Source organism: Falco punctatus (assembly GCF_963210335.1).
Source record: "Falco punctatus genome assembly, chromosome: 14".
Classification (NCBI taxonomy): domain Eukaryota; kingdom Metazoa; phylum Chordata; class Aves; order Falconiformes; family Falconidae; genus Falco; species Falco punctatus.
The window spans coordinates 1,913,726-1,940,326 of record NC_137594.1 but is presented as its reverse complement, the minus strand read 5'-3'; the positions used below and the strand labels follow the sequence as shown (position 1 = coordinate 1,940,326).

Genomic DNA, 26,601 nt, shown 5'->3' with positions numbered 1-26,601 from the left:
ACACTCCCTACACTGAGCTCTGGTCCTGGCTATCCCCTGGAAGATCAGACAGCACTGCCAGGCAGCAGCCAGGCTTCCTCCTCAGCAGAGCATTTCCAAGAACTCTTGTGCACGGAGGGCACTGAGCATGGTGAAATGGCAAAGGCATTTCCTGGAACAGACTTGGGAAAACCCTCAGGAAATTTGACACTGAAATTCCCAGTCTGTCTTCCCAGAGCCATTAAAATGCCTGCACTCCTGTCTCACCAACCTTCTGCATCACCTGAACCTCCTAGCCAAGTTGTCTGAGCCAAAATCCACAAGGACTGCTCCTTTGTCAGATGGAGCGGTGACCTCGGCATGCCATGGATTGAGCTCTCAATTGCTCTCTTTGCCATCAGTGTTTAAAGCAGCTGTTTAATAGTTCTCCCTGACTTCACAGAGGACACAATATCAGAGTTAAAAGTTTACGTTTGGAACAACTTTGACTCTAGGATAAGTATTTTGCAACTGGCAGTTTACAGCTGCATTTTATCAACTAGCCACCAGCAAGATTTCACAACAGGGTTTACCAGGGATACGGCAGTATCTCAGGACAACCGTTCCTCAGCTAAAGACATTCTGCTTTTAGTTCTCAAGTGTAGGGAACAGCAGACATTTAAAATGCATCCAGTCTTGCCTGCTCTGTGTCAGTCCCCAGTCTCTTCAGTGCATTTTTCTCTCGTCCACGTGGTGAATGCTGTTGAATGATACAATGGAAGAAGGCGGCTGAAATCCAAGGAGGGCCAGAGAGGGGGAAAGCGACTCCAGAAGAAAGGAAGCTAGGGAACAAAACCAACATGTCATGGTTTTGGAGGGGAAAAAAAAAAGAAAAAGAAAAAAAAAATCACAGCTATAAATGAGGAAACCAGGGGCTTTGGCAAAGGGTGTAAGTTTGTGACTGGGATCAAATAACCAAAATTGTTCTCTCCAAATTTTTTCCCCTGCAGTTGCATTCTACATGGAGGCAGTTTAAAAAACAAAACCAAACCAAAAACCAAACAACAAGTCTAGAAACAGACAGAAGCATTCCCAAATCCCTTTTGTCAGAGGCTGGACAGGTATTTAACTGTCTACTACAGAAACAAATGATGCTGCAAGGAGATTCTTATACTAGATTTCCAACTTTTGGAGAAAAGTTGCAGAAAGCTGAACAGCCAGTGTAATGACAGGCAAAGAAGGAAGCATCTAGCAGAGGAGCAGTCAGTAGCTTCAGGAGACCAGAGATTCACCCAATCCAGAGGGCAAAGGGTGCAGAAGCCTAAGCAAATGACTCAACACTGTGCTAAAGGCTATTTCCAGTGTTGTCTAATGAGGATTCTGCCTTCTAGTCTCTAAAAAGATTCTTTTCCTATGGTGAAACTCTGACCCATATTACATGGAAGGCCAGACTAAATAATTATAACAACCCATTTTGAGTTTAAACTCTGCAAAGGAATGTGTATATAGCTGTCCTACAAGCCTCCATCCACATTAGCATTTCATAATGCCTGTTGAAACTCAGCCTGGCTTGGAGAACAGGCCTCCTAGGCGCTGATCCCTCAGAGAGCAGGTTCTCCCACCTGCAGATCCACACTCCTGCCCTCACCTGGCAGCCGAGGACTGCCATTCCCTCAGTCTTTCCAGTTCTTCTGCAAGTGGAGTCCCAAAGAGTCTCTTCCACTGAGAGCAAAGTACCGGCTCCAGCCTTGGCCACCAAAGCTAAGAAGAAAGACAGAAGCCAGCAGCGTTAGTGGTGGCATACTCAGTAGTTATTTGCAGTCAGGTATGCACACGATCTCAACCAGATACTCTGAGAAAGGGGCTTTCCCCTTTATAGTCCAAATTCTACATACACACATAAGAAATACAAGAAGTTTCACATCCTGGAAGTGCAAAGAGCATCATTTGTGTCCATACCATGGCACCCTGAAACTTCTCTAGCAGGACCAGTCATAATAAAAGAACAGTTCTGCAAAGGTGATGTACGTGCTTACCACATGCAACAAAACCATGGATCCTCATGTAAAACAGTGCATGAAGAGTTACGCACAGGACATAGAAGAAAAAAAAATAGCTGTGCTTTATGGACTTTTCAGTTGCTTTGCATGTAACAACCAGCACAGTGCTCTGAAACCAAGACAAGCTTCCAGCTTTTCACTCTTAAACAGCCTCTGTTCCACTACTGTGGTGACACCCCAGAAGCAAGGCTGCATGTCCAGAGCTGGGATCAGTGATACCAAGGGTACTAAACCACTGTAATTTTCCAAAGGCATTAAGGATTACTACCCCCACACTTCACAGTTTAAATTAAAGGAAGTTTAAAAACAAGTGGTCTGAACTGGTACTGAATTTTCATCTAGTACTCTTCAGACGAAATAATAACACTTACAGCTGCAGAAAAAAGCAGAATGGCACATTTGGTTTGACATGCTGTTAGAACATTGTTGACCTCTTCTACTGAGTCTTCACAGTCCAAGCTGGCATTAAGCAGGCCCTGGAAGAGGATAAATTACGAGATGACTACATAAATATCTTTGCTGCTTTGAAGTACCTCACCAAGCCATGTGTAAACTAATCAAAGATAACTGTAGGGGTCAGCATGGCCCAGCAAAAGCAACGTGCACCCAACAGCTTCTCCTTCCCCCAAGAGCTTTGCTATATTGTATTAAAATCAATCTCTACCACTACTTCCCCTCCCGCTACTTCTCTTCTGTTTCCTGGATTATTGCTCTTCTTTTTGAAATCTACACAATAATTCTCAAAACAAGAATACAAATAGCACATCTTGTGTCTAAGAACAGCATAGTCAGGCTAGCCGGACAATGGAGCAGAATGACAAAAGCAGCAGTTACCCTGAAAAAGTGAGCAGTGATGTCGTAGGAGAGCGCATACCCTCTGGAACAGACATTCTTCTGTGGGAAGAAAAGCAGGGGTGGGGGTGAAGTCATTCCTTCTGTTTTGAATTGTGATTTTCTTTGAACATTTTGGGTGTCTGGCACAACAGGTAGCACAAAATTACCCAGTGAGATCCTGAGTATCAGTTCAGCTTGCAGAAACTTAATTTCTAATGATTAGGTAGTGCTTTACAGTCCCGGCACTGGAAAGCAAAGCAGGCAGCCCTTCCCAGGCCTACCACATGTTGTGGATGGCAGCAGCAGTTTGATTGTCTTGGAATGAATGGAGGTTTCTGGCTGTGCCTATTATGCTAGCTCAGAAGGGCCTGAAAAGGCCGGCCAGGGTGAATAAATAGAAGTGATAGCTATCCCTTGAGCACAAAACAGTGCCCTGAGGGACCTGCAAGTCAACTGATCTTCCCCCAGGAAGCTGGAGGGATGTTTCTGAATGTTTCTCCAGTGCATGTAACGCAGGAGGATGAGCAGGATCTCACTGCGCACACAGAAAAGTAGTTTAATGTCCTGGCACAAGATATTGGAGAAGAGTGCATGCTCAGCCCCTTACTTCTAGGCCTCCACGGAAACACTGCTGATTTCACCCTAACCCACCGTCAACCAACAAAGACAGGGTGGCACAGAAGGACGACATATCCACACAAAGGAGAGAAGGCATCCCCAAGGCTGCTGCACATGCATGCGCACCAAAGACATATGTCATCACAAACAACGTGACTGGAAAGAACACTCCTACTTCTCCAGAAGTGGCCAAGCTACTACCACATCTCTGCTGTGATCACCCACTGGTGAATTTACCCCTGGACCGTGCACACCCAGCTCCAACCACTGATATGCTGGCTGGCTCTGCCCCAGATTTGCCGACACTATTTCCCAAGGATTCTCTCTCAGTAGTGTAAAATGCCACCGTAATTCCAAGTGAATGAACCCAAAAGTCATCCTACAGCAGGCAGTAGTTTAATGTAGTTTATTTAATGCTGAGAGGACCTCTGCAGAGCTAGGAGCTGGGAAGTATCAAGCATAACAACTTGAGCCTCCCTACAGTGTGATATAAGCTAAGTTTAAGTTTGGCTGCATTTTAACTCCTGTCCTAAATCCAAGTTTAAAGTCTTTGCCTAGAGCCAAGACATTATCGTTTGGCTAACAACACATACCAGCTCCGAGTTTACAAAACAAAAAAAGTCTTCACAGTCCAACATGGTTTTCATTCCTTTTCGACATGTCTTGATCAGAGCGGATGCAGGGAGCCCTACCAGAATCCTTAGGTAGGGAAGAACAAAAAGAAAATTGAGGTTAACATCAGGAAGAGAATCAGACTCCACACTCCTGGGGCACGTGCCTTTTTGATATTTGGGGAGTCTACGATATCTCAAACATGTTGACAGAAACTGCACATGGAATTTTCCCAGTTGCCCAGGAAAAAAAATGCATTTCAATGATACACGCACTACTTTCAAAGATACCATCAATGGCTCAAAACCAGGAATGCACACCTAGGTTACAGCAGCAAAAAGCGTAATTAACAATGGTTAACACAAGTGGTGGCATTAAGAGTGTTGCTGGCTGTAAATAAGAGTCCATGAAGATGCATGGTCTTTGAAATCCAATCTAGTGGCAGGGACAACTCGTCGCTCAAGATGGCACACTGAAATGCAGTTAATGCATGTTGGTACCAGGGAGTAAGCATCTCTTGCACAACCGGTACTGTGACATAAAGTGTCATTTTCACTTGCTGTGGAATAAGAGGGGAGGCTACCCAGCTGCGCAGGGACACACCATAATTCCTTCAAACAGCAGTTTTGTTTGAGGCATTCTCAGCCGTTAGAGCTGCATTTACCTTCTATGCAGCAGCAGCTCCTGCTGCCTCCATAGCTGCTCACCCAAAGCAGAGCCATGTTCTCTGTCTTTCAGTCTTTCCTGGAGAATCTCAAACAGGAAGTGTCTCCGGGCATCCAAGCATCCAGAAAGTAACTTGCGCCTACACCCCAGCTCCAGCACCATCTCCTAAAGAGGGAGATGGTGGGAAAACAGTTTGTCAGGGCTACACACTAGTTTGCATTCAAATCCTCTATGTTTCTCTGAAGTAACACAGAGAGATCAAGAAGAAAACTCTCAATTTCCATGCTACTGCTCACATGCGAGAACTGAACATCAGCCTTACATACACCAATGTATCAGGAAATACTTTGACTGAGCAAATTCAAGGATTGAACATACAGATACACATCAAAATCTGAAGTCACCTGCAGCTTGCAGAGAATATCAGGATTGACTATCATCTTAGATTGGCCACAGCTACCCAGGTCCAACCTGAAATTAAGAGACACACCAGGTAACTAACTCTGTTAGCTCAGGAAGATAACACAATTCAAGTAAAGTCAAATGGCTTTAGATGAACATAAAGCTCTAACATTAGTGTTCCTTAAATAAGCTGTAGGCAAGACAGCAACTCTCCTCTAACCCTCCCTCCTTATTTTACAGCTTCAGCCACCTTCTCAGGGGCACTGATGCCTGTCTGGCTGAACAAATCTGAATACAAATTCAACTTTAAAAAAAAAAAAAAAACAACAACCAAAAAACCAGACCAGGTATCTGTGACTGCAACCTCAGACCTCTGTCACCTAAAGGAAGATTCTTATGCAAAGACTGGTGACTCATGCAGAGCCACCTCCCAGCTTTCACTTCCAGCCAGACCTGTGAGAAGGGAATCACCTCCACAGCCCCATGTCAGGCACAAGCTCACAGCTCCTAGCTTGCAAGGTCATTAGCAGAACCATTGCTTCTGCAGAAATTCAAGCCATGACACAGAATACCTTTGTGAGGAATCCAGAATGGTATTGATAATAATGCCACATGCCTTCTCCAGGTCTCCGTCACAGCCACCAGAAGTGGAAGGTGCAGGAAGATACCATTGATAGATGGCCCAATAATGGAAATCCTGTCTGCAGTATTGAAGAGAAGTCAGGAAATCTATCACAACATTTTAATGGTGCCCTTCCCTTGATGTAAAAGGAAGTTCACCCACCCAGTGGAATGACAGATAAAAGCACCCACTTAAGTACAGGTATAAAAAAATCATCCACCAGACACCACATGTCCTGGTGTCAGTCATCTCTTGCTTCCAGAAACAGCAAGGTTTTCTGAAAAGTTATTCGGAAGGACTGCACATGCAAGCCAGAGGTTATCTCAGTGAACTTCCTCAAGTTAAAACACATGCCTCATTCTAGCGTTGCTTGAACTATGGACAAACCGTAGTAGCTGACAGGCATTTGTGTCCCACAGCAGCTTTTTTATTTACTTCCTGATCTTCAATGCTTTTTCCTAATTTGGGTGGAAACGACGTGAACTACTCCTTTTTCAACAGAGCTCCTCTGCACTTACCTTTCTGAAGCAGATAGAATATCTTTCTCAGGGCACACTTCCAGCTCCAACAACAGCCACTTTCTGAAAGACAACTGGGAAAAGCAATGATTTGGAGGAAGAGGTCAGACCAGCAAGACAAGTAACTTGTGCAAAACAGCCACCTTCTTCCCAACATAAAACCCACCTTCACCCATACCCAGACACAATCTCATGCAGATTAAGAGATATGAAACAGGAGACATCAACCCAAAGAAGTTCATGTACTGTTTCCCTTGCAAGAAAACGAAACTAAACCCCGCTGGCATTCAAAAACTGACTCAAAGCAAGAATATAAAGCATCTCTCGCACAGACCCACACATACCCACCCCTTCGACATTTTCAAACATGCTCATCTTCTTGAAGTCTAGATACCAGAATTAATGTATGTTATTAGAAATTAATGCTAAAATGAACAAAGCACCATAGTCAGACAGACTGGTATAAGCATCAAAGAAAGGTTATAATGCAAAGGTATTTTACCCTTGTACATCAAGCTAGCCAAGCATAAGGAGTCATTCTAGTAACATGACAAACTCCTCTGCACAAAGACAAACTGGTTTTATGTAAGCTAGGTTAAAAAAAGAAATCCTGTCAAATCAGACACATAGCAAGGATGGCATAAAGAGAATAGCCAAGATGTTAACCTGCTTCACGGCAAGGCAGAGCCACACAATCCAAGATACACAGGTGGTTCAGGAGAACACTGACATTTAGACCAAAGCACAAAAAAACCAAAAAGCATGTACTTTCAGTCCTTTGATTCACCGCCACTTCATAGACAGTACACAGTAGGAAGCAAAGGTTATGGACAGGCCTTTTCTCTTCAGCTTCTGATCCATTTCTTACTGATGCAGTATACCTTGCCAAGCTTTCTGCTTTTGCAATGAGCAGGACACAAAAGCTTTACCTCTAGTTATCTATTTCTACCTTCTCATCACCATCAAAATCTACAAACAACATTGAGCCCATAACCTAGCACACACGACACCTTCAGCTGTCAGACCAGCTTTTCAGGCAGTAAGTTTTTACAGGGAGCTTTTTATCACCTATAAGGAAACTGCAGATCTGAAAAAAACACCCAAAAATTACAGCGTGAACTTAAGTAATGGAAAAGATTTATACCTGGAATGTTTTTTCCTTCAAGAGCTCTTGAAAGCGTGCTTGCTTCCATAAACAAAGGCTGGCTCTTTTGTAGTTCAGAGAGGGGCATGACAAGGAACTCCAGATTAGGTCAGGTTTAGCCTCCTCGCACAGGATCCCCCGAGCTTCTAAGCTCAGCCGTGGCATGATGTACTGCAGCTGAAAAAGACATAAACCCCCTGCACATTTCCATCACAAAAAAAGGCCTAGTGCAACCTCTGGTTGTGTGAAACTGCCAAACAAGCAAACACACAGAGTGGTAAAACAGGAGGGTACAAAGATGCATTTTTATACAGTTTTCTTCGTACAAGTTTAGTTACACAGGGGTCTGCAGCAAGCAATTGAACTGAAACCAATCTTTCTCATAAGTAATAGCAAAACTTTTTTCCTTTTACCTTCTTAACAAGGCTAGGAGGAAGCAAGGCACACAAATCTCCATGAGAATAGGATGAAAACTTGCACATGAGATAAGACGCTGCTGCAGTGCAAAACCTGATAGAGAAAAAGAAAGAACTCCATTATCTGGTTGGTTCAATCATATCTGTTCCCAGTCATAAAAGTCTAGAGTCAAAACAAAGACTGAGTGTTAAAAATGCTTTTAACCAACATGTTCCAAACCTATTTGGTTTTGGGACCACTTATATTTATATGCTCCCAACCCCAGGTACATTAATGGCACAAATTTCAGAAGCAGAGACTAAAAAAAACTTTGACAGCATCCAGTCAGTCCTTCTTCCAGCAAGCAGTAGGATCATCAGGATGCTATTTCATGCAGGACCACCACCAGCCTGTTTCTCTACATAGCACCTCTGTGCAGCACAAACATCTACACATGCTCTGGAAATCCTCCGCAGGAGCACAGGAGTGTTGCCAGCATCCCTCCAGCAAAGCTAAACCCATCACCTGGGGAAGCAAGGATGTGGTGGATGCATGATCTCACCTCATGCAGAAGACCAACGACTCTTTTGTCCTGCATGCTAGCAAGCAGTTCCAGTACTCAGAAAGGGAAAGGACCTTTTCAGGAACAGGCTGAGAAATTCCAAAATTGGCTTCCACTTCAGGAATTAAGGCTCTGGATTCACTTAAATGGATCACAAAAGCTGCTAGTCCTAAAATATGAGCATCATTCAGGGAAGGACCCTGCAAGCCAAAGATAAGTAGAGAACTGAAGAGAGACAGATGTCTTATTTGTAACAAAACAACCTTTTTCAGAACAAAACCCTCATAATCAGTCAAGTAGCAAAACATTGCTTCTGCCCATTGCTAATGTGTAGCAACGTCAATTTACCAGATGAGAGATACCAGTTACACCAAAAACGTTCTCCCTTCCTTGAAACTGTGCAGCTATCTTTGGTCAACCCGCAGAAAAATCAGTATGTTTCTGTAACACAGTAGCTGGAAGCAACTGGCTGTAAGTTCAGCCCAGCAGAATTTCAGACTCAAGGTTTTTTGGTTTCTGTGACAGCTAATCCAGCCTATCAGCCTTTTAATTTCACCTCTGCAATATCACAGGGTAAAGGAAATAAAAACAACAGTGCTGTAAAAGAAAACTATGCATTATTGCACCCCAGATTTGGGGGTCTTACTTTTATTTTTTTTAAAAGGGGTGTACAATTGAATTATTGGTGAATTAGTGGTGGAAGTTTAGGAATCAAACATTCTACTATTTTTCTTTTGGCTTGTTCATAAACTTGCTTATTTTAGCTTCTGTTAAAATAGATCTCTGAATGCATTAACCTTCTACAGTAGTATTTCTGTAGGAAAACATTCAGCTAACATTTGTGAGAGCAAGTCAGTATAACTTGGCTGAAAAGAGTTTTGGTTTTTGTGGGGTTTTTTTAGTGTTTTGGTTGTTGTTTTTTTTTTTAAGCTTGAAAGATAGTCAAGTCCCTCCATGGTGCAGTCCAGAGAGGTACATGCCCCACAGCCCAGGAAATGGAGGTAGGATAGCCTTTAGTACACTATAACCATATGATTGTTGGTTGGAAAACTAACCTGATGATAAATAAGCTGGCAGAGCCTGCCCAAAAGAGCAGGTAAGAGATTCCTGTGTCCACACACCATCTTCACAAACAAGGAGAGACATGGGCCCTGCCTGCAGAAGGTAAAAAACACATGCTCATTTTACCTTTTATCCTCAATACAGGAAGAGGTATTTAAAAATACTTAAACACCATGAACCTGAGCCATACTTGTTTGTAAATACAGGATAATTATCATTCCATGTATACGCTCGAAGGAAGTGTCACCTTTGGGATATCCGAACAGAGTAACCCTACACAAAGACACGAACACCACCAGTGCCCTGCCTCCAATACTTGATAACATGTAGTCAAAGAGGTGTTCTGAGATGATAACAAGGAGGAGGAAGCTGCCTGTGGCACAGTTAGCTTTTTTCGGAGAGAAAGCACAAGGTAAACAGAAGCAGAGCAATAAATGGGATCAAAAAAACAAAGCAAGAGCAAAAAGGAATTAATACAATAAGATCCTGTTGCAAAACAGAGGGAAGGAGGGACTTTCCCACTCAGCTGACAGAAAAAAAACATCCTCAGGGGTGACTGAATGGGGAGTTGGATTTAGAAACAATTTCCTGGGACACTTGTTTATCCCAGCTACTTTTCAGCCCAGGTTTTCAATACAGCTTCATCTGCTCCAGGGCAAAATAGTGTTAAACAGAGGGGAAAAGATGCACCAGCTGCCAAAGTGCACTGCACTCCAGAGAGGCAGCCACCTAGTGCAGTACTGTTGGCGGCTGGGATTGCAGGCAGCTTGTCAGTACATTGTTGTTTTCCAACAAAGCAATTTTACACTGAAATGTTGACCATAATGTTTACAGACTTCTGTCACACTGTGAAGGAGATTGCTATTAACAGTCCTTCCAGTGGCAGAGGAGTGCTACCACACCCTCAGGTAGCCAGAATCAAAAAAAAAACAGGCCAGAATCAAACCGAGTCACTTCCAAGGGGACAGGAGGTAGAGAGAAGGTGTATCGTGCTGCTCTTCTTGTGCCTGCAGCATTAGACTTCATGCCTCACTCATTTCATATTAGGTATGGCATTAGGGATGAAGGTTGAACGTGCCAAAAGCACCGAACACACCAGAAGACACCCCAAAGACACATCAGTATGAGCTGTCAAAGAAAAGCATGTTCTCTTCCCCTGATCTCTAGCATCAGCCAGCAGGTAATTCTTGGACAAAAAGAACTTGCTTCATTCCCCATCCCCACCACTGAGCTGAAATCACCAACCTGATCACTTAGTATTTGTAGGAAGTTTTTATATGTTGTCACAGAGCACAAAGCAGAGCCAAATGCCACTTTTTCTGAAGGGATCAGTTAAAAACAGAGAAGAAACGTATTTTATTTATGCATATGCATTAAAGTGCATTAGTTCTTAGACTACAAAAACTCAGAATAAAGCAGCCTGCAAACACCAGCCTGGCATAGTGGGTATGAACAACCAGAAGTCCTTCCTCACCCCTGGCCAAGTGTTAGAGCTCTAGTGTATTAACCAGTTTTTATTTCCCTATTTTACTTGCATCTTACCTGTCAGGAGGGTTAAAATAGGAAGCAGCTATTAGGTTTTGGCAGAATGATGTCAGCAGAAGATCGACAACCTGGAATTAGAGACACACTGCTAATTCCTACTTGTTGGGATGGATATCTAGATCTAGTTGTCTGCTTCGTATATATTGTTTCCTGACAGTAAAATAGGGAGACAGATCAGATAATTACATTTGCTACAAGTTGTACAGATCCACTAGCACTAAGAAGAGATGAAAAATTAAGTCCCTAACAGCCCAGGAATGATCCCAGCACACAACAAACTTCTAGACAAGCCTGGTGAAGAAAGTTTAGCTCATCACAGGTCTGCTCTGATAGAATATGTCTCTAGATCTCACCATTAGACATCCAACAGCTTCCAGGAGGTTAAAACATACAGTAATCTCTGCAGGGCAAAACAAGGTAGACAAAAGAAGTGTATTTCCTGTTTTCACAGACAAATCAGCCTTTCACATGGACTATCCAGCTGCACTTTTAACCTACAGAACCCCACTCATTTCTCACCCCAGGCCCAGTGGTACTCACACCCTTATGGCAGGGTTCCAACCTTGGGGCAGAAATGTCAACTTGGATTGGAGAATTCAAAGCAGCAGCTTCGTTCTGATCACTGCTGTGGCCCAAGACAGTTGCCAGTCTGTCGGAAATCACTGCAATCTGTGCTGGTACATCTGTGGGAAGGTAACAGGAGAAGAGGAGAACCAGGATAGAAGACATGAAATATTTACAACTCCAGACAGTAGGAAGAAGAGCAAGTGAAATAAGTATTCTAATTGATCAGGGCCCACACCAGAAACAGCCTTCAAAAGGGGGCCCCAAGTCACCAGGCAAGCCCTAGGAATGGGGCTGCCCATCTTGGCAAAGATCAGTGTGGTACCAAGTGATCATTGCAAAGATGCAGACCTAAAGCTCTGAACAGAAGCACCGGAAATACATCAGACATTAAAATATACATATATATTCATAGCTGAAAGGATTATACAGATCTGAAAGATGACGATCTTCAGGTACCCGTGGCAAGTAACTACTGCTGTTGCTTTGGCTAGCATTAGCCACATTTTATTAACCCAGCTTTTGTAACAGTCAATTATGGGTAGCTATAACTTGCCTTCCTGCATACCTGCATATTTAGCTTGGTCCACAGTCAGCATCCTTAGTTCAGCCAGTTCAGCCTTCAGCTGCTCAATTGGCTCTTTGGAATGGCTGCTCTCTGCTTGTGATTCATCTAGACAAGAAGAGAGGGAAATGCAACACATTATCTCCACCTTTGTACATTATGTCAGTTCATAACATGCATTCAGCAGTCTCTCCATACATTTTCTGTAAAAGCAGTATTTCCTTTTCTATAAGCTATAACAGAACCCCAAACTGTCAATCTGTCACATATACAGCTTTGTTTTTACATTCAAAAATGTGCTATTTGGTTAATCATTTATGAGTTTACACATAGTTGCAGAAATGAATTCAGTTTCCAAAGACAAGAGGCAAAAGAGTTCTCCTTTCAGAGTTTTCTTTCTACTTGCTTTAGTTCTCTGCCCCTCAAAGAAACATTTGTTGTCCTCAAAAGACTGGAACCAGTCTCAAAATACAGAGACAGACATTACAGCATGAATACTACATCATTAGCTTCTCCTCACGCCAACACCATGCAACGTCTCCAGATGTTACATGTTACTCTATTCAGGTTTTTGTTTAAAAGAAATAAAAAGAAATTCTTTCTACCACTAGAAAGAGAATGCCACCAGCAACAAGCTGCCACAGTGCAGCCCAAAAACCCCACCCATACAGTTTGTTGGGCAGCAACAGCGTCTTGTACACAGCTCAGAAATAACTCAACCATGAACAAGAGAAGTAAATAACAAAGGTTAAAATTAATACTTGGTATAAACACACTGTAAAGCAACAAGGTGTTAGGAGACTGCTGAGTCACCTTTATGTGCAAGAGTGAGCACTACCAACCAGGGCACGCTTAAAGCCGGCCAATATTCAATCCTGCCCTAAATCCAGTCTCTGTGCAAAAGCCCCAGGGATGGATCAGGATGCAGGGGACAGAATCAGGGCACAGGGGACACGAGAGGACACAGATGAAGCTGATGCGGATGCAGGGGACAGGATCAGGACACAGGGGACACGGCTCAGACTGTACCACTAGAGGTCACTGGCAATTCAAGGACTCCTGCAGAGAGCCCTGGCTACCCCCTGGGATCCTGCCGATCCCGATCCCAGCAGGCAGGGATCCTTCATCCCTGCCGGTTGCCAGGACAACCTCCGCAGCCAGACTGCTGCACATCTGCGGCTCCCCAGGACTGCTTTGTCACACCTCTCGAGCTACAGCATCTCCAGAATGCTTCAAACGCCTAAAGTGCCCCAAGTAGGAGTCAATTACAGATTCGCCACTGTACACAGAGCACACTTATCTCCACCGCACTCTGGCGACGATCTCTGCTCACTAGTCTGACCTTCTCATTTCATACAAACCTGTGGTGAGGACATCACCCATTTTAAGATGGGTTTGAAACACCCACTTGCTGAAAGAGGCAGAAGAGCTCATTAAATATCTATTACACCAACACACACTGCACCAGCAATGTGGCTACAGTGATGAGACCTGAAATTAGTGGGGCACTCCCACCCAAACACATGTAAACTATGCAATCCCTTCACCGCTGGCTCCAGTCCTCGCCCCTCCTGTTTCCCCAGATCAGTCACACAGAGCAATCCATTCTTAAAAGAGGGTGATGGTGAATTCAGACAGCACAAGTGCCATTGCGCAAGGGAATCGACACTGCAGGTTCACACCCCGGGCTAGCCAGAGCTGAGGAGCATTCAAGCTGCAAACGCTGATTCATGGAGATGTATCTGAGCTAGATTTAAATCAGCTAGCTCAGACATCATCTGCAGCCTCAGCACAGCACACAGCTCCGCATGGACTGCAAAAATCCCACCCAAGCAGGGTAGGCAGAGAAAGTCATTACATGTAACTATTTAACATCTCAGTAAGACATAAAGAATGTACACATATTTACGTATAGATTAAAGACCTAGTCAGCCATAATTTTTTTGAACATTTTCAATTCAGGAGGGCATCAATGGAAAAATTATCTTTTCTTCAAACTGATCCATAAGTAAATGTATTTTTTACCTTGTAACATTTTTTCCTTCATAGCACGACAGGCTTGCATGTACGTGGAGTACAAGTTCAAGGGTATTTTATCAGCTCTATAATAATAAATAAGACATTTATTATACCACATAACCACATTCAAACTTCAGCTTTATTAAATATAAGCATAAACAACAGCTATGCCGTGAAATGTAATTAGAAGCTCCATCTCCATACAGAGCATCTGAAACATTTTTAAATCATCATCTGACACAAGGGCCAGAAATTTATATCCAAGGCTTTTGCAGCAAGTATTATACATGTGTAACACACACTACACAAAAACAATATTATATATATTATTAATGCATGCATTAATACCTAGTTCATATATAGTACGCATCTAAGATCACGTAAGAGTGTAAGTTATGTGACATGCAGTATTCACACATCTAAAACACTAATGTGATGGAGAGCAAAGTTTGACCTCCGACACCTGCTGGGCAGGCCCTCAGTATTAAAACCATATTACATGAGGCTCCTAGAACTCATCTGCTTCTCTTAGAATTTTAAAAAAATGATCCAGTCTTTAATTTTAGAGTTTGACTGGAATGACAAGGCAGGACTAAATGCCTCATTTGTAGACACTGTTGCAAACTTTTTTTTTTATGATAGGTTACACAGGGATTACTGAACTTAAAATAAAGCTGTTTCTGCAATGCAGAAAAGCACTTTTAAACATGCATAGAGGGCAAGCTTGAGTTCTGAGGGGGGCTGCATTCTCCTGGGGCATTACCCTGGTGTCCTTAAGAGCAGCTCATAAAGAAGCATCAACAGACATATAAGTTTTTTCTTTCACTTTTCCCATATGCTCTCTCAAAGAGAGGTGAGCCTTTCACAGGGGGGCTCATCTTCCTGGTGAAGTTTTATACACAGCAGTATTCTCCAGAGTTTGCATAAAAATATATCTGGCCTGCAGTCAGAGGGCTGCATGTGACGACTCCTAGATAATGGTTTCACAGTGGCTATAGGGCTAATTACAGAACTGAAGATATTCGCCTATACAGATAAGCTACCCCATCCACAACCTGCAAGCCACAAGCCTGGGCACGAAGCCCTGCCAAGAGGGTTAGCCAACACTCAGCATTTTGTAAACAGTGTCAAAGTCTCTGATAAACTGACGTAAAGTCAAATGTTCTGAAGGGAAAGTCCAGAAGCACAGAAAATAACACTGGGAAGTCTCAATACCTCTTTAAAGAATCTATAAAAGCCATGCGTGCGTCTGGGGTTTTAGGGAGCTGCAATAGAAAAACAAGCAGGTTAGGCAGAAATTACCCATTTACAAACACACATCTAAATGGGAGGATCAAAAAAAAGCCAAAACCAAATACTAACCACACGTGGCCTGAGCAAAGCAGGAAGAAACCAGGAAGTATAATATGGTCGCCTGAAAATACTGAGACAGAAAATAAATACAGCAAAATATTAACAATGCCAAAGCTGCGAAGTGCCATCTCATTACTTCAAGAATTAGGCTCCTGCAGATAAGAAATATTCATGGTGACATGAACAACCACAGACAAATCAAGTTCAGATTAGCCAAGAGTTATTAGTTTCTTTAATTTTGCTTTTTCTTTATTATAACAACCGTGGACTTCTCATGCAGGTGTGCATATGCCTTTTTGCTCTCTGCACAACTAGCCTCTATTTAGATGACTATGGAGGAAGTGGATAACACAGAAGGAATTTCCCCAAACCTTCATTGCACTCACATCCTCAGTTTTTCTTGTTATTTTCATTTGGACTTGGCTTTCATTATTATTATTGTAGCTAAAACCAAGAAGAGTTGAAAAGCACATGGTACCTGGCTTCTATCACAGATGTTGGTATCTTCCTTGAGTTTTCAAATATCTGAAGGGCCTTTTCAACATCACGAAGTGCCTGGCCCTGGGGCTGGCTCATGCAAGTAACAACAAGAGAAACACATTGTGAGAAATCAAGGATGACGACGATCTTCCCTGCTTGTCTGTGCTGTGAAGGGAAGTGACTGAACGAAGGCAATTGAATAACAAGAACTACCTGATGTGCAGAGTAAAACTGCAGGATAGAGACACAGGGCCTGAACCATCAGCCTGCCTCAATAAGGCTGTAATTTATAACAGCTGTTCTGGGACAGCTCAAGGGTCCATGTAGTTCTGTACGCACCTCTTACAGCAACTGCAGCAGCTACTCCTGGTTAACATCACATTGTTTTTCAGTTGGCCCCCATGGGGACAGTATCTTTTCTGTTCTGAATATGGTTTATTGTTATTCCATTTTAGTTTGTACACTTGGAATCAAGACCCATAATCTTTGCTTCCAGTCTGTGCTACTACACTGCAGGCAGGACTGCCGCCCTGAGTTACTCTTGTTTGAGCCATAAGACATCTTAAGATTGCAACCACCTGTGCCAGTTTCTCAACTGACAAACAGATCAGAGTTGGAAGAAATTAAATTAAATTTTCCACTTACGACTTTCAGTTCATCACAAGACTAGATTTCATTGCAGTATATGCTCTGGTCAACTGGCAGAGCTAACGCAGCCCCAGTTCCTGCAAGCCTGTGCTCTCCATCCCCCCACCACACAACAACATCAGATCTCCCTTTGTCTCTTAAACCCCCTCCCACAGAATTTTCCATTTGTTTACTATAACCCTCAGTACAGGATGGGAAAGAGGTAGCCAGCAATTCCCTACTTCCAACAGCGGGTGCTGACTGGAGGGCTAATGTAGGTGTTGCTTGGCCAGTAGCTAGCTGGCTAATTACCAAGTTCCTCTGCAGCCTCATCACAGTCTACTTGTCCCCCAGGTAAGTAGTTTTCATGAAATCTGGGGAGAGCCTGCGTATTTACAGCCGCTAACCCCTCCATCTTAAAGCGGGAAAAGATTCAGCAGCGTGCTCGAGCTTGGTAGGAATGGCAAAGAGGTTGATAGCCTAAGCTCTTTTCCAGGGCAAAAGGGGCATGACTGAGGAGAAGACTGTCAGGCCAGCAGTACCTGCACAGATTCATCTGTAGAAGACAAGTCTTCATACAGCCCCATATCTTCTATAGCAACCTGTGTGATGTTATGGAGAGATGCACATGGTCACAACACAGCTAGTATTTTGACAGATCCAGAAAGAACTCTCTTCAAAGAGACAATTTTTACTAACCTTGAGGTCAGCCAGTCTGGTTTTAGCCAGAGTGATGTACTCCAAGAGAATCGACCGATGTTTTGTTGGCACAAAAGGTGGGTACATTATATGGACCTGAAATATGAAAATCACAAGATTTTCCATTTTTAAAGGAAATTAGTGTAAAATTCTGCTTAATGTTTACCGTCATTTACCTCAAACATTCCCCACAGAAGATGTTATTGTTTTAAGAAAAGCCATTTTCATGGCAACTAACATGCAATTTTTCCCAACAACCACCACTAAACACTTCAGTGAACTTGTTTGAATTCAACTCCATGAAAGGAACTCTCCTTGTTGTCAAGTAAACAAAAGAATTTTCTGCTTCCTTATTTCAGGAAGAAAATGTTTTGAATAATGTATCAGAAGTAATGCAATTACTATAACATCATCAATAATATGCTGAACCCAGTCAAAGACATATAATGCAATTACTGTAATAACAATAATAATAAGCTGAACCTAGTCAAAGACACAAGTACATCCACTTTGGAGCAGTTCTTTATTGGTTTTTAGAAAACAATCTCTATTAGCATCTCCTTACCTTCAAGTACGGTGCTGCTTCAAAGGGCACTAGCTCTGACAAGAACTCAAAGAGGAAGACCAGAGCTTTCTTACTGCTCCCATGGTGACCACCAGCATTCCCAAAGGAAGCCTGAAACAGAGGAAAATGACAATGCAGCCCCTTTCAGCGTAGAAAGAATCCCCATCCCAGCAATGCTGTACCTCAGTGCACAACTCCCAGACATCCATTACAGATGTCTGTTTGCTGTCAAGAGAATCTTTCTGCAGATAAGTTTCTACAGAAGTTTTCTTTTGAGTTTCATTGTCCGGTTTCCAGAAAGCCTGCCATGTCACGCTCAACATTGTGATGTGCTATCATAAGAACACTTAGAGGAGTTAAACAAAGCAACACCAAAATGCACCAGAGGATTGAGAGCCATGAGGGAACCACAAATCTGCAGGTTTCTGCACAGGTTTATCTGGGCGTTATATGGAAAAGAATCCAGTTTGAGACTACATGGAACACAACTAGTTTACCTTTTGATACATCCTGAACACTCTATCAGCAAAGGCTGAGCTTAGATTTGCAAACTCATACAAAGGAATTTACAGCTTTAAATTATGTGGAGATTTGCATACCTAAAATACCTAAATGTTTACAACTGGAAGCTAACAGCCAATTATCTTTAAGGTCAAACACAGCAATTACAGCTGCATGCAAACATCCAGGAAACAGGAATGCTTCATCTGCAATAACCCACAACTTATGCAATAACAACTGTGTTGGTTATCAAGATACTGAAATACATCCAAGATTATGATTGTAACAGGAATTACACGTCTGCATTCCTGACAAGTAACTAGAGAAGGCAAGATGGACTTAAAATATGAAAGAAAGGAAAATCAAAGCAAGCAAAATAAATACATTCTTTCCAGACAAAAAGGCAGTAATAAATACTAACTCGCTCCTAATACCAATACAATCACTTACTACTCTTTCTTTTTTCCCCTCTCTCTCTCTCTCTCTCATTCCTGGCAATCTTGTTTGAAACCAGGCTTTTGCTGTGCAGCAGAATATTCCTTACATGCAGGTTTCCTCACATAATTAATAATTACCAGTCGGGCCTCATTTAGTCTTACCTTAAACCATTCAGAGTAAGGCATGAACACAGCAGGCCCCTCTAGAGCAGCCTGACGAGCTATCAGGAACGCAGTGATCATATTTTCCATATCATAATTCCCAAAGGCCTTTATCAGGAGATGGCTCAGTAGATCTAGAAACATAAAACACTAACCTCAAATCTTGCTCTCGACAACTGTGCTGTAACTTTATATAGTAAATGAAGACAAATATCTGTGATATACATGTGCCAAATGAAGAAGGATGTGTATTGCAGCTTGGGGAACCTTTGGGACTTGCTTATACTTTTTTCATACACTTTCAACAGCCAAATACTCTTGGATTCCAACCTGCAGGAATTGTAGGGGTCCAGCAATAAGATGATCAGTAAGCAACTCTAACAAACAAGGTCTGCTAGCAAAGGCGAGATAGAAGAACTAAGCTTCAGTAATTGCTACTCAAATTAATACTTAAGATAATTATCAAAACCATTATTAGCTGCACACAAAGTTTGAGAAGTGTCAGGCACAAGGCCTGGCGTTCATGTTGCCACTGACATGGAACGTTTGAAAGGAAAAGCAGATTTTCTGCTGTTCTTTTCCATGCAGTGATCTCAAAACAGCAACCACAAATGACTATGCTGCTACACCAGTCAGTGTAGTACACCAGTACCCTTCAGTACCTGGAAAGCAATAAGAACACACTAGCTTGCAGGCTTGCCAGTACCTCCTTACCTTTGAACAGTTGCTCAGCCTCAGCTTGACAGACTACCAACGTGGAAACACAGGAGAGGACATGCTGCCAGTTCACTTCACGAGTCTCCAGGACTTGCTGCAGCTGGCTGATCGACTCCTTTGCACTGAATGCCACAAACAGCTGGAAAAGTGATAGCAATTCGTTTTAGCTATGACATACAGCCACCCGTAAGAGTGAATCAGACTGTCAAGACTAACACGCAGATGTCTTTTGCATAACTTTTGAAAAAGCTATCCTGTGTGCATCTTTTGCATCAGCTTTCCAGGGTGAGATACCATCCTGGCTTGGAACCAGCATTGGCTAAAATAAACAGTAATATCCCAATTCTTTCAGAAGTCATGTCATATTCTCTAACAATAAAAATTCACATCTTAATGAGAACAAAGACGGTAATTGAAGAGCTTTGCACCAACAGAAATCCTCGTAGTACTTTTTCTTCATGCTTCTGCCTGCCTACAACTTCTGGCAGCTGGTTCAGATTCTGCAACTGAAACGCAGTATTTTTAAATAATCTCATTTGGATATTTCAATGAGTATAAACCCAATGTAATAAAGTTCTCTTTGTGAAACCTGGAAGACCTACTTTGCGATACAATGTAGTAAGCAGTGAACAAGTCCTTGTGAAGCTCCACTCTTTCTGCATATGAATGGCATCAGACACTGTACCCAGAAAGAGAAAATTTTACTCTTCAGCAATAGATTTTAAAATACCCCCAAAACACATAAAGTTAACCAAGATACATTAAAAACTGCTCACAGAAGTCCTCTCTCACCCACTTGTCTTCGGAACACCAGCAACAAGGACCCTGCCATTTTGCTATGAGAACGTCATCTCAAAGCTGTTCCTGCAATCACACATTCATAGGCCAACATAGTGTGTGCACAGGGAATCATCAAGGAATTGTCTTTTTCTTCAATAATCTCTTTCAGCTGGAAACCAGCAATGACATGGCTCTCCCACACAACAGGCAAGCAGCTCTAGATCATAGCTCAGAGTGACTTTACCAGAGATTCTGGGACCTAAACATATTTCTTCCCAAAAACATCAAGCTTCACAACTAGAAGGATTCTATCTTCTGCCTTTACAGATTAGGAGCCTTCCTGCCTTTATCTGTAATCTATCAAAAGAAACCCCTCATCAGTAGGGAAAGGCCACATCTTGTGCGTAAACCCACACACAGGGGCCACACTAGTTTAGCCCCAAGCTCGCTCTGCAGCACCACCTCTCCCGCCCCATTTCTCCTTTGGCCAGAACTGTTCCCAGAGGTCAGAGATCTCCCACATCTACTCCGTAAAGGCTGCTCATAGATATTACTCCCAATATCTGTTCACAAGCTGCTGGCCGAAGCTCTGTTTGAAGGCACTGATTTTCCATCTGAAGTTTTCTCCTGAACTACAGCCCTCTAAAGTCTAGATGAATTTCTTTTTTGGTATGATCTGGTACCCTGTTTATATAGACCTGGAAAAAAGCTAGAGAGTCAGGCACTTCTCTGGCTCTGATTCCTCCAGGCTGGACTCCATTCAGCAAGGTTTGGGTGGGAGGAAACTCCAGACACACAATAACGCACCCTGGAGACATTCACTTCTCCCCGTCTATTCCTACCTTTCAACAACGGGTTGTAGGTAAGAACCTCGGTCAGGGTGTGTCTAAAAAACTGCTGCAAGGAATCCGGATGAACTGCACTTTTATAAACTGACACACTGAACACATTCAGCCTACAAATGACAAGGAAATATTCAGGAACAATGCACAGGACATATGATCAACCAGGTACTGATTAGGATGAATGCCTAGTTTTTCTTTTATATCTATCTTATCAAATTGCCAGATATATACTTTTTCATACGGTTTGTTTTGTGTTTTTTTTAAATCTATTGGTTACTCAGTTTATGTAGATATCAGATTTACAAACTTGAGTTTAACATATACCCCTGCACAGGACAGGACTGAAGGCTGGGATGTACAAAGTACTTTAAACAGGTTTAGAAGCAGGAATTGGAGGAGATGACAGCACCTTCCAGGTGTCTCTGCGCAGAAGCAGAGTGAGAAACCTTGAGAGGGGAAACTCACCATGTGCCGAGAGGGTGCTCCAAGATTGGTTCCAACACTGCTAGAACACCCTTTCCTACCTGATGCTTATCTTTTTTAAAGCATTTTCATTTGCACATATTTTATTAGAAAGGAGAATACTAAACATAAGGGGAAACAACATTTCCCCCTGTTTCAGTAACAAGTGTAACAGTGGATAAAAAACCTCCTCCTGCCATTCTTTGGAGGAACAGCATTTCTCACCAGAACCTCATTGCTTGCAATGTGGAAACGTCTTCCTGCTTCTCTTTACCAACAGCATCAAGCACCCCTGTAACCCAAAATAAAGACACAAAACCACAATAAGAGATATGGAAATTGTAGGAACTGTGACACTAAAGAACACGCAGGAACTAACAGGAGCAAGCACTTTGTGCACCTTTAAGAAGGTGACCCCATTAGGGAAATGTGCAGAAGCCATTCAACAGTGCTAAATTCTTATAAATTTTTTTAAAAAGTGACACAGACTCGAAAACTATTAACACTAACCTTGAACCAATTTAAAACCATTCCCAAGAATGTGCTAATAATTAAGCCATTTAAAAATGCACATAAATTAGTATTTCATTTCCAAACCCAATCCTAATTGTGCATCTGCAAGTGTGAATGCTGCAAAGCTGCACAAGAAGAGACTCTGTCTGGAGGCAGGGATTTGCACAAGCAAGCTTTGAATTAACCACCCCTGGAAAGAACGGTCTTAACCGCCCTCGCCGAACAAAGAGCATGCTGCTGGGAGTGCCATGCATTTGTAACAGCAGTGGGACTTCACATTTGCTTAGCAGAAATTCCTCCAAAAGCTAGAGCTGTCCTAAAATGACTGGTAAGAGGTCAAACAGGTTGGCAGCTTGCACAGCACGGTGTCTTGATGATCAGCCCATACCACTCAAAGGCCACGTACTAAGAGACTCTGCTTTACAGCCTGCTGCAGCAGCACTTTTTCTGTTTCTGTTTCTTTTTCTGTTTTAAACCTACCTTTAAAAGCCTCCTCTTTTAACTGTTAAAAGTTTGTTTTGTTTATTAAGATCTTTCAGTGAAGCACCCCGAAAAGGAAATTTACTGGGCTGGGGCAGCAAAACAGGTGTCCCTCACGTGCCTTTCATAAGGCAGTGCACAGTGTCAGCATGTAATGCTCTCCTCTCCTGCTGAGGAATACTTTAAGGTTAAGTAGGGGAGAACGGAGAAAAGGAGATAAACTCTACTTATCTTCAGGCACAGGAGTTCAATATAGCAAGATCATTACTGTGAAGCACAGTGCTCCCATGCTACTCTTCCCTGTCCTTCTCTGCCTCTGAAGGTCTTCATTAATAGTGAATTATTTTACATAAAGGATCCTAATGTTCTTCAAAGCAGCTGATTAGTTAAGTGAAACTCCTCAAAGGTGACCTAAAAGTATGCACTAATAAAAATACCTTATATAAAATTCATTTAATACAATTTCAGACACACAGACTGCAAGTCAGCCAGTGGCAGTGCAAGCTGCACAAACATGAAGGTCAAACGAAGAGCGGGTTAGCAGACTCCTGTCTGCCTGCCAACAGTCTGCTTCCTTCCCCCAAAATCCCCCTAGTTCTGTGTTTATAAGGGTTATTTTTCAACTACCAACATTGTTAAAGGGCCACCCAAGATGGGACTCATACATATTAAATAATAAAGCACTTCTCTTACAGCTTTCCCTTTCTAGAAGCACTCCAAAGGCTGTAAAGCATCTCTGGTCTACAGACAACGACCCCTGTGAGGCATGGGGTAAGGCTGGCAGTGCCCGCGGGAAGAGATACACAAGGGAGGGAGCAGTGCTGGTGTTGCGTCCTGGCTTTTGGTCACCTTACAGCAGGGGGAAAGCTCTAACCTCTGCAGCAGCACTGAGCATGTTGCTGAAAGACGCCAGCAAGAAAAGTGGTAAAGTGCTGTCACTAAGGAGACAGGCAAGTAACTGCAGCCACCCAGTCTGATTATATTAATACATTGGCGCAGGGCACACAAGGAGGTGTAAGTGAGCTTTTCCTCTGCTGTACAGCAGATAGAGCAACCTACCATGAAGATCATCCATGACACAAGACAAAAATAACCCTCATGTGTGTTGTCTTTCTGCATCGGGATTTGCAATGCAAATCAGACACTACTACGCTTGAGGTCACAGCAGCAGCAGCAGGACTGCCCAGGCCAAGACAGGCACGTTGTCTGTGGCACAGTTCTTGCAGACTGGCCATTTAAAGATTACACGTGTACATTATATGTCTTTGCTCAGCATAAAATAATCAATGATAGGTTTCACAAAACATTAGTCTGCAAATCCAAACTGCAACCCAGCAAAACAGCTTACATGCATGGGACTTCATAAATTCAAATTTACTAAGCAGAAAAAGTTATCCTAGCCTACCCTCTGTGCTACAACTGCTTCAAATCAAACTTGTTAAAAATCAGCTCAGATATCTACCTGATGCTGCAGCTGGGAGCATCAAAAAGAACTGGCATAAAAGGCAGGAAATTACCTGCAGTGTTAGGAGACACTCACCTTACAAGAGTGAAGGGGAAAAGCAGAGGCACATAAAATCAGCGACAAATATGCACAACAGAGGAAAAGCATCCCAGGCAAAGGATTTCTCCTTAGAGATTTAACAGTGTCCTTAGAGATTTAACAACGAACAAGCAACGTAAGTCCAGCAAACAGCAGTGACTGCACAAAGCTACAAATCACAAAAACACTTACATGTCAACATTCTTTGCAAGACAGCATGACAGATCTGTACAAAATTGACAAATTAAGACCATTTAAAATTTAAAAGCGCTGCAGTTATATACAGAAAAAAGTAAACTGGCTCAAAGAAAGAGTTTTGTCCCTCTTAGTTTAAAGCTTAACTTTTACCTCAGGCTCTCCTGTAGAACAGATGCTTGCCCTCTGTCTATTGTATTTCCCATGGTTACCAGCATTCCACGTCTCACATTCAATCGGAAAAAAATGAGCAATCAAGGTGTAACCGAGGAAGCTTTAAAAAACCTTGGTGAGCTTAAAAGTCTCTGTTCTGGTCTCACCATTTCCTTCTCACCCACTCCAGCACCTGGACCACCACCCTTTCTTTGCTGTTCTAAGCTCCAAATTATTTATACTCAGCAAGGCACGGAGGTATAGAATGGAACTACTTAAACAACTGTTTGTAAATAGGTTAATTTTGTCCTTACATAGGGGACCTTCTTGAATTCCAGCTTCCTTCCCAGAGTTGAAGTTTGCTGAAAGCCACTCTGAAGAAACACAATCACAAAGTCTGTAAATCAAGAAAGAATTAGTGTTTCAGCATCCCCCTTTCAATATACTTGCTCTTTTGCCTCCCCATCTCGGTTTCCCAGGAAGACTAGTGTCTGAAAAGCAGCAGTCAGCTGGAATCATTTATTTTCTTGGACTAAAATGACTCCCAGGCAAAAGGACCTAGAACAATGGATGAAAGGAGCACAGAAACTTAAAGGATTTTAAACGCTAAAGAATTCACAGGTCTTCTGCTCTATTACCACTGCAAAACTCATACGGGTTGTACCTGACCAACTGCACGGGTCCAAAGATCTGACTACAGCTCTTCAATCAAATTACGTAGGGATTTTTTTTTTCTAAACAAAACCACAAAGTAAGTAATAGAAAATGAGAGGGAGAAAATGGAACTGTTAAACATTTCTGGTCCAAAGTATCTCAGACACTTAGCAGAAGCATCACATTCTCAATGTGTGGCCCCACACACCTCGCAGTTACGCTTTCTTGCCATATTGTAACTCCAAGGGATATAGAAATTCAAGCCAATTATCTTTTAAGGGGGAAAAAATTTGCTAAATTCACAAAATATAAAAACGTATTTCCCCTCACTGAAACAAGGTAAGAAAATGCAAAGCAAGGCCCCTGTTCTTACACCTCCAAGCTTTTGATTCATACAGCCCTTGCTGCAAGCTGTGCAGACCAGCCGCCAGGCCCTGCTCCACCAGCACCCAGTTGAGAGCCTTGCCTGAGAGAACACGCCCAGCGAGTGCTGCATCCTCTGAGGACTCCTCCGCCTGCTTACAGAGGCCACAAAGGCTGCTGCACAGCCACTCCACCGCAGCTGGGGCAGCTGGGTTGCTGAGAACAAACAAAAGCACATTCATTTCAATCCTTCCTGCTTTTTCTAAGGCTTGTTTTTTTCCCCACCACCCTCTCTCAGACTCAGGAAAGAGCCTTCTGTGCAGAGCTCTGCCCTAGATGTGGCATTTCGTTTATTTGATTTGGACCAGCAAGAGCTTTATTGGCTTTATAAAAAGATTCCACAACAAACACATCCAAAGGAAAATATACATGTGAAACTGAGTGTTCAAATATTTCCTCATCTCTGACACTGAAGTATTTTGGTTTAGAAAGTTTTGCTAGAAGAAAGACTTTAGTTCTGATTTATAAGATACTTGGACAAAAATGATTAAAATAAATAATTAAGCTCTTAATCTATCCCTTTGGTTGCCTTAAATTTGAAGCACAGCAGGCACTGAAGGCTTTTTTTCCTATCACATTAACAGACAAGCAAACCAATATCAAAACCCTAAAAGATCGCTGTAACATTCCTTTGACATCATAAGAAAACAACCCGAACATCACAAAGGATAACTGGTTTTAGTTGTTAGGTCTGTATTGGGGGAGAAAAAAATAAATCAATTCTTAGGATAACTGTTCTCTGGAGATCTGTTAAACCTTAATAAACTGTAAGGTTTTATGAAGATGGAAGCACATGGCTTCTGCAAAGCAAGACTTCTCATCAAGCACTAATTTTTACAGGCTTTCCAAAGCAGAGCCATAGGCA

General features: G+C 42.5%; 1 protein-coding gene across 4 annotated transcripts in view; it reads right to left on the bottom strand.

Moving 5' to 3' along the window:
- FANCA (FA complementation group A) overlaps positions 1-26,601 on the bottom strand; it is a 42,030-nt gene that overhangs the window by 4,884 nt on the left and 10,545 nt on the right. For 2 of the 4 annotated variants that reach the window (XM_080364851.1, XM_080364852.1), the window contains exons 7-37: positions 25,687-25,892; positions 24,974-25,056; positions 24,504-24,537; positions 22,001-22,067; positions 21,311-21,423; positions 20,291-20,367; positions 19,686-19,827; positions 18,972-19,105; positions 17,872-17,982; positions 17,307-17,402; positions 17,150-17,209; positions 15,979-16,067; positions 15,510-15,570; positions 15,363-15,412; positions 14,154-14,230; positions 12,132-12,236; positions 11,540-11,682; positions 10,997-11,067; positions 9,448-9,547; positions 8,393-8,592; positions 7,848-7,944; positions 7,435-7,611; positions 6,291-6,364; positions 5,723-5,851; positions 5,153-5,219; positions 4,747-4,913; positions 4,064-4,169; positions 2,853-2,912; positions 2,390-2,494; positions 1,607-1,719; positions 659-800 (exon numbers count right to left, since the gene is read on the bottom strand). In XM_080364851.1, coding sequence (XP_080220977.1) covers positions 659-800; positions 1,607-1,719; positions 2,390-2,494; positions 2,853-2,912; positions 4,064-4,169; positions 4,747-4,913; positions 5,153-5,219; positions 5,723-5,851; positions 6,291-6,364; positions 7,435-7,611; positions 7,848-7,944; positions 8,393-8,592; positions 9,448-9,547; positions 10,997-11,067; positions 11,540-11,682; positions 12,132-12,236; positions 14,154-14,230; positions 15,363-15,412; positions 15,510-15,570; positions 15,979-16,067; positions 17,150-17,209; positions 17,307-17,402; positions 17,872-17,982; positions 18,972-19,105; positions 19,686-19,827; positions 20,291-20,367; positions 21,311-21,423; positions 22,001-22,067; positions 24,504-24,537; positions 24,974-25,056; positions 25,687-25,892 — 3,256 coding nt within the window. Of the gene's footprint in view, positions 1-551; positions 801-1,606; positions 1,720-2,389; positions 2,495-2,852; positions 2,913-4,063; positions 4,170-4,746; positions 4,914-5,152; positions 5,220-5,722; positions 5,852-6,290; positions 6,365-7,434; positions 7,612-7,847; positions 7,945-8,392; positions 8,593-9,447; positions 9,548-10,996; positions 11,068-11,539; positions 11,683-12,131; positions 12,237-14,153; positions 14,231-15,362; positions 15,413-15,509; positions 15,571-15,978; positions 16,068-17,149; positions 17,210-17,306; positions 17,403-17,871; positions 17,983-18,971; positions 19,106-19,685; positions 19,828-20,290; positions 20,368-21,310; positions 21,424-22,000; positions 22,068-24,503; positions 24,538-24,973; positions 25,057-25,686; positions 25,893-26,601 lie in introns of all 4 variants that reach the window. The other 2 variants (XR_013923657.1, XM_080364853.1) reach the window with 2 other exon arrangements.